Source organism: Ruditapes philippinarum, unplaced genomic scaffold (assembly GCF_026571515.1).
Source record: "Ruditapes philippinarum isolate M1 unplaced genomic scaffold, ASM2657151v2 ctg4139_1_1_1_1, whole genome shotgun sequence".
In the NCBI taxonomy this organism is placed as follows: domain Eukaryota; kingdom Metazoa; phylum Mollusca; class Bivalvia; order Venerida; family Veneridae; genus Ruditapes; species Ruditapes philippinarum.
In genome coordinates, this window is record NW_026858369.1 from 2,141 (window position 1) to 10,549 (window position 8,409).

General features: G+C 30.7%; 1 protein-coding gene across 1 annotated transcript; it reads right to left on the minus strand.

Moving 5' to 3' along the window:
• Positions 1 to 231: 231 nt before the first annotated feature.
• Positions 232 to 3,047, minus strand: LOC132752992 (uncharacterized). Its single transcript, XM_060743405.1, has 3 exons — positions 2,701 to 3,047; positions 1,523 to 1,687; positions 232 to 948 (listed from the first exon to the last, which is right to left on the minus strand). Exons 1-3 carry the CDS (start codon positions 2,954 to 2,956, stop codon positions 725 to 727), a joined length of 645 nt encoding a protein of 214 aa, XP_060599388.1. The 5' UTR covers positions 2,957 to 3,047; the 3' UTR covers positions 232 to 724.
• Positions 3,048 to 8,409: the final 5,362 nt, after the last annotated feature.

Here is an 8,409-nt window from a genome sequence, read left to right on the forward strand (position 1 = left end):
ATACATTGAAAATGATTCGAATGTTTGCTGAAATAGAATATTTATTTTGTTCAATACCTTTGTCCTTCATGATATTGTGTTATAAATATGTTTAAAATGTTGATATGAATATTGAGTTAAATACTACGCATGTATATTTTCCATTTCCCCTTTTTCTTCAATTTTATTTTACTTTTTTCTTTTTTTCTCTATGACACCAAACCTACCAATTTTAATAACATTTTCAGTGTAAATTTTTTCTATGTCCATCCAGTGACAACTTTAATTTCAATTGAATCATATAGCTAAAATATAAAGAATAAAAACAAAAAACAATAAAACAAACGAAAAACTATGTTTGAATGTAAGATCAGCTCTCTATATATTAAGTTCATGTGTTATAGCAAAATATATATAATAGTTTTTGGCTCTCCACGTACTTCATACAAATCTAACATTTAATATAAAATCAACTGATAATGACACAATCATATTAACAAGGAGGAACATATACCGTGTTAATAGTGAAACTTAAAGGTGCATTACATGTTTATCAGTCATGACGTCATTATTAAAAATATAGGGACCTTCTTCAATGAAAATTGCTGACAATTCTAGTATTAAAACAAACTAACTGCGGATTTCTCAACATTCTAAACCGAACACCATTTTATATAAAACTCGTGCTTTATCTTGTGCTAGAGTTGTTGACTTTAGTTTGCATTTGATGGACGGTTGTGATTTTTCAGTTAAAAGCGTTGTTTGGCATTCCATGTGAAGTGTGTCCACGACTGCTACCGCGCTTCTTCTGACGGTAAAGAAGGAACGTCGCTATAGAAAAGCATGCCGATATTCCTGCTGATACAGATGACGTCACACACATCCAAAATCCCACATACAATATTTTTCTGTCGTAGTCCTTTACGATCTTCGTAACATACACAATAGGTCCAGTCGTAATCAGTATAACTATAAATAGAAAAATAGAGACTTTGCACTCATTGTTCATTATTGGTTGGTTCCAGGAACGGATTCGAAAGTTTAGCTTCCTACACAATCGAACTAAAATAAATTCGGTATAAACAAACAATCAAGACGAACTTGGAATCTCGTGTATACGTGATATAAGTTCTTTATACAACGCTATGTTCGTTTAGTGCGTAATTTGTAACTAAAACTATATCAATCAAGAGATCACTAAATAGCTAAAAAAACAAACAAGGGTAATAACTCGGTTTTATTGAGTGTGTTCATTAGGAATAATAGAAATTTGAACGTTTCTTATGATCTAAAGAACTGGTTTAAGCTGCACGTCAGTTATAGATACAGGGCTTTATTAGCATTAAAGCTACTATAATATAAATGGTAATTAAAATAGATAAATGGAATTGAAATTGACAGACATATGTATTTTAAATCATCAACAGTAAATGTTTTAGAATAAATTGATCCCTAAGGAATCATGAAATACAACACTTGGATATATAAGGTGTATCTTTTAACAGCCTCCACCTGTACGACACGTCAACATTCATTTAGTTACCTGCAATAATTGTTGCCACGATTGTTCCAAATGATATGATCATAAATCTCCGATACTGCTTCTTCTTGTAACAACAGCAGACGATAATAGATGTGAATAAACTCAATATTACAAAGATCAACCCGGTAATCAAAGTTGCTTTAACTGCTGTCATATCATCTTCATCTGTAAGGAAAGGAAATATTATAAGCATTTTTTTTTAAAGTAAACCATTATAAAATGCTCCTGTACAAAAATGTATGTGTCGTCATACATGTAATGAACAATAAAGGTTTTGCAATTCATTCTATTTCAACAAAAGAGAGTTTCTCTGTTAGATAGTGCACCTTTTTATTAGATATCTACTTTTCATGTCATTTCAAGTTACCAACATTTCAATTTTTTTTCACATTTAAAAAAAAGAATGGTCTTGATTTTAAGAGTCGAACATATCAATTGGGTTAAAAAGTTGACCGGAGCCCGGATAGTATATACATGTATGTATATTGTGTAAAGGTGAAAGTAGCAGAAATATTTATCAAAATTATGATGTATTGCATCCCAAACGAAAAGGACTATCAAAATTTATTAACCTTTTACCTAATCTAGGCGTGTTTTGACGGCTTTTCACCCTCCCCCTTTTGATGCCTCAAATAGTGAAAAAATGCCATATGAAGGTCCGATACACTTTTTTTTGTTTGAGAAATGTTGTTCAATAAAGTGATCACTTTTTCGGTGTTGCCCCCTATCAAAAAGGTACATCAAGGGGGTGCCAGAGAGGGAATGTGCCCCTTTCTTATTGATAGTTTGAAGTGTGACAGCCCCCCCCCCCCCCCATTGCCAAGAAAATTTTGTAACCTACGCTGAAAAGCCTTTTACTCTATCTCAATCCATTGAGAAGATGCAGCACTTTTGATTTTTAAAAAAAAACGCAAAATAATGATTTTAGGCAATTTTGAGACGTCCCCCGTTGCCATGTTATCAATAAATTTAATGTTGTTGCAAAGGCTATGGTCAACTCAACATGTTTGGCATGATTGATCAGTATTGAAGCATTTTTAATAGATTCATAGCAGTTTGAATTTGTAACAGGAGACTTTTCGATGAAAACAACCTTTTTTGCAATATGCTCATGCGGTAAAAGGTTAAATCTACTGACCCATTAACTTAACCTGACTATAAAAATAAATAAGATTTACCAAATGTTCTTCCAGTATGGCTTCTCCACGACTCATCATCCCATTGCGCATGCGTCAAGTTGTTCACTTTCAACTGGACTACTTCACTTTTTAAGAATAGTCCAGCGTTTATTTTTCTAGTACCGTTTGCTACAAGCATTCCTTCATCTTTTTCTATAATAACCCACAACGGCAAACCTAATGCCATAGCGCCCGCCACCAATGCGACGGCATTAAAGAAAATTGACAGAGAAAGATTAAACTTAACCCATCCCATGATTTTTTTTCTTATATAACAAATCTTTATCTTTTAGACGAGTATTAGATGCATTTGCTTTTATTCTAGTAATTAGAATGATCTGTTTGGGACATAATAACACGATTTATTTACTTTATTTACATATACGAGTATATATTATCTTTATTTAGATTTCTTACGTATGTTTTATTATTGGGTAGTTCCATAACACATCATGGTAATAAGGAACCCCGTTTTTGAATTACGTGTATGTATTCAGTACATGTTGGTATCTTAATGCGTAGTTAATATTAAGTTTAACTTGTGCATTGTATTCAATATACTTTTGATGTAACATTACAAACATCACGTTTAAGCGTTTAAACATTTAGATGTGCAGATAATATTTATTGACATTCTTGTCGGATTACTAAAGGACGGGGATTCCGTTTAGTAAATTCTATTAATATACAAGTTTCAAATTTATCGATAGGAACTTGTATCATTGTAAATATTTTTATTCGGAACTCCACTGAGGTTTAAATGCATAAAAATAAAATTTGAAAATCTTACAAAAATCAAGTAAATCACTTAAAATTTGGAAATTCCGCAAGATGATAACAGAAGAAAATAACTGAAAATTAAATTGAAAATCAATTGTATATTCCATTATTAGCCGAATTCCAGAGATAAACGCTTTTCATTTTTGGGCAATCGTTTAAATAAAATTGATTATTCTGGGACAACAAAAATTAGGAATTGGGCTAAATATTTGCACGTAAGTTATTAAACAAGACATGAATCAGTTGGTGCCAAATCTCCGGGAAATATTTACAGCCACGCCATATCTAAAAATACCTCAGTGGAGTCTCTTTAATAACCAATTTCAAAAATAACCACATGTATGTACTTTGAATAAAGATAGGTAACAGGGTAATCAATATAAGTGAAAATACAAAGAAAATTTAGTGTTTGAAGTTATTTTGTCCGATGAGATCGTTTAAGAGTATATTATTTTTCGATCAGGTTGGTGTTCATTTATACTCAATCATTTATCAATATTTTTTATCAATCAATAGTTCATAAGATTTTCAAAATGATATATTTCTTCAATATGCCATCAATATTTGAAACTTAAAGGAAAATATGCCCCATTGTAAATCAGCGGGTGTTTTAGTTGCTAGATGTGTATTAAATATATTCAAAAGTAGATTAAACCACAGCACCAGGCAGATTAAATTTCATTAACGCAAACCTTTGTAAAGTATCAAGTGATCGCGAATAATTTAGTCCCAGATCATTACCTTTTTACGGAAACGTTAAAGGGCCTCCGATGAGTCAGATCATGATGTATAAGTCGACTGATTTTAATTCGATATAATTAGACGTTTTAAAACAAATCCATTTATTTTATCCACAACGATTATAAAAAACACATAATTTATTTCAACATTTGATCTTTTGTCTAGGCGAAAATGTATCGTTTTTGTAAAACATTTATTTTTCTGACAAAAATTCGTCTAAACAAAAAACTTCAATCATTTTTAAAAAATGACTAAGCATGACAAAAGATGGTCTAGTCTTTGTAAAAATTTGAATAGATTTGCGTTAAAACATCAAATCAAACAGAAATCTGTCGTCTTACTACTCATGGTAACTTAATGGAGGCCCTTAAACGTCTCCGTACCTTTTAGTCTATTTCGCACATAAACTGTCTCCTATAGTTTAAACAACCAAAATGTATGTCAACGATGCTAATGAGAAAATAAACGTTTAAATACGAAAGACCGGTAGGGCCATTTCAACTTCATGAATTCCCGATTTCATCTTCATGAATTCACAATTTAAACTTCGTGAATTCCCGTTTTCAACATACGGAATTCATGAATTCACGATTTCAGCTTCGAGAATTCACGACTTCAACTTCACAAATTCACGATTTCAACTTCATGAATTCAGGATTTCAACTTAGCGAATTCGCGATTTCAACTTCATGAATTCACGATTTCAACTTCACGAATTCAACTTTGTGAGACGTCATAAAGCTGCATTCGGGAATTCATGAAGTTGAAATGTCCCCACCGGTCTTTCGTATTTAAACCTCTACAGTCATTCCTACGTCACACCTTTTGAGCAGTTTAAATCGCTTTTATTTTTTAGAAGCTAAAATTACTTGTTTGAATCTTTGCACAAAACTGTTTATTCACTAGGTCACGCGGGGCTTCAAACTTGATTCACTCATTAAAAATATATCAGATATCAATAAACATGCATATAAATATGTTATTTTTTCACAACTTTATACATGTATTACATACAATTATTTCATATATATATATATATATATATATATATATATATATATATGCCTCTGAATAATTGATACATGCCAAATTTTTAATTAGAGTTCAAAAAGGTGATTTTGTAAAGTGCAGATTATTTTATCGCAACTTTTCGGCCATTTCCGTCAGTCTTCGGATAAGGACCTCGAACACAATAGTAAGAATACACAGACCGGATACGGTATTTCGGTCTAACCTACACTAAGAAACTAGACATGTAAACAATAGTAATTTAATGTTGGGAGTTCTTGACAAGTTTATTTCCAATATATCAAGTAAATGGCCACCTAAAATACGTGAATTCAAAGATACAAAAGCAAACAATACATTATTTGTATATTTATTATTATAGTTGTAGAAACCGAAATACAAATGCCAACCTGCTGACAATTATTCTGATTCGTTTAAAATTGTACGTCAGTTGGTATATTTGAATAACAAGTGGTTGTCAGACATATTTTCAATAATAATTGTACCGAAACAGACTTGATGTCAATTATAATTATGTGCATTCGTTTTACATTATCGAAGATTACAGAACAGAACAGAACATTTATTTCACTTGTACATCATGTACATCGTGCACATAAATAACATATTTACACAACACAATTATAGTCACACAATCTATATAAAACAATACAAATGTTAACTTAACCAATGAGTTATTAAGAGGATGATTATGATTATATATTTTGACTCATTTGTTTATTTCTACGATTAAAAGCAATCTTACTTAATTTACAAAGTTTAACAAGAGTATCTTTTTCCCTGCAATTTAACAATTCGATAAGTTTATGCATGTTTGGTCTGATATAATAATATCGATCAATATATAACCGTCGTATATCATTAAAACATGGACATTTAAATACAAAGTGGAATTCGTCATCGATGTCTCTTGTATCACAAAAAAGACATACTCGTTCATTTCTGGGTAATCTATTAATTCCATACCTATTTGTTTCTACCCGTAATGAATGAGCTGACACTCTTAGTTTTACTAAATAGGTTCTTAAATCAAAAGGTAATAGATCAAGATACCTTTCATATTCAAATTTTTCTTTAAGATTGTGATAAAGGTTTAACATTGTGCTACCTGACTTATTACTATGCCAACCTTGCAAGAAACAATCTATTAACTGCTGCCTAAAAATACTTAAAAACGGCTTTTCTTTAACAAAATGAGGATTATCAAAAACATAATTATATCCATTTTCACACAATAATTTTTTTACATTTGAGACCCAATTCTTTTTACCATTTATACAATAATTATATGACATGTTATATACAGTTTTCAAAATTATATTATCTGTACTGTTAAGTTTAAGCCAAAATTTTAATATTCTAATATATCTCGAAATATACAAAGGATATCGTCCCAATTCGCCATAAACTGCAACATTAGGAGTCGACATTTTAACAAAAAGAATTTTCTTACAAAATTTAAGGTGAATTCTTTCGATTTCTTTTGATTTTGTAAACCCCCATATTTCACTTGAATAATTTAATACTGATCCGACAAAAGAATCAAAAAGTTGACAAAGAATTTTAGGTTTCATTTTATATTTTTGACATTTAACTAATAAAACATTCATTGATTTCAAAGCTTTACCGACCAATTGTTGTTGATTTAATGCAAAACTTCCCGTATAATTAAAAACAGTTCCTAGATAGTTAAAATCATTTACAACTTCCAAAATTGTCCCATTATACACAAAAGTCTCATTATTTCTAAGTCCCCCACGTTTACGAAATACCATAACTTTGGTTTTTTGTACATTGACTTCAAGACTCCATAGTTTGCAATACTCAGAAAGTAATATAAGATTAGTGTTAATTTCATCCGGAGTCTTCCCAAGAATAACCATATCATCTGCAAACAAAAGTAGAATAAGAATAATATCATCAATATTTACACCTGAATTTATATCAATGTCTTCAACAAATAGTGAAAATAATACTGGTGAAATTACCTCCCCTTGTCTTAAACCAACAGCATATTTGAAAAACTCAGAGTACGAATTACACGACCGAACACATGATTTTACTTTTTCATACATGTCCTTAATTATTCTCAAAATTTTACCGTTAACCCCATGCTTATACAATTTAAGCCATAATGCATTTCTATATATACAATCATATGCCATTTTTAAATCAACAAAAACACAATATAATCTTTTATTTTCATTTCAATATTTTTGAACCAAATTATGCAAAATAAACAAGGCATCAGTTGTCGAATAGCCTTTTCTGAATCCAAACTGCGCATCTGATATGGTATTATTCTCATTACAATATTTAACAATTCTAATATTTAGTATTGTCGTAAATAATTTCGACATACAACTTACTAAAGTAATGCCTCTATAATTTTTAACATTGTTTTATCTCCTTTCTTGTGCAATGGAACAATAACCCCTTCAGTCCATCTTTCAGGAAAAAAACCGCTATCAAAAATACAATTAAAAATATCACATATATGCGCTGCCAGTATATCTACAGTTTCAATAAAATATTCATTCAGCAAAAAATCGTTTCCGCAGGATTTATCACGCTTTAAAGTTTTAACAGCTTTATTTGTCATCCAATGATAACGCTGTATTTCTTAAAAATTATGTGTGTTAATTTTCATAGATGAAAGAAAGGCGATACTATATTGAAATCCGTTCATAGTCGCCTTCTATTTTTCATAGTGCTTCATAGTAGCGCGTAGTGACGTAATCAAGGGCCAAATAAAGCTTGACACTAAATATGTTAGTGTTCATCCTTAGCTGTTCTACAGAAATTAGAAACATTCTCCTGTCGCTATCGCTCCCGTCGAAGTTTCTAATTTCTGTAGAACAGCACGGATGAACACTAACATATACATAGTCGCTGTACTCAGTAAAGGTAATCCAGGTATCGAAAAGAATGAATGCTTTCCTTAACATATATTCTGGAAAAGAGTAAAGGGGTGAAAAAGGAGTTAATTACTTAGAATTCCTTTATTTGTATTCAGCCATTAAATACAAAAATATACATTTAAAAACATGGACTGCATAAATGATTATATATTTCAACCATATTGTGGCCCACTCTTTATATTTTTATAAGAGACTTGACATTCTGATGATATGAAGTTAAAATTACACCTGACGAAGT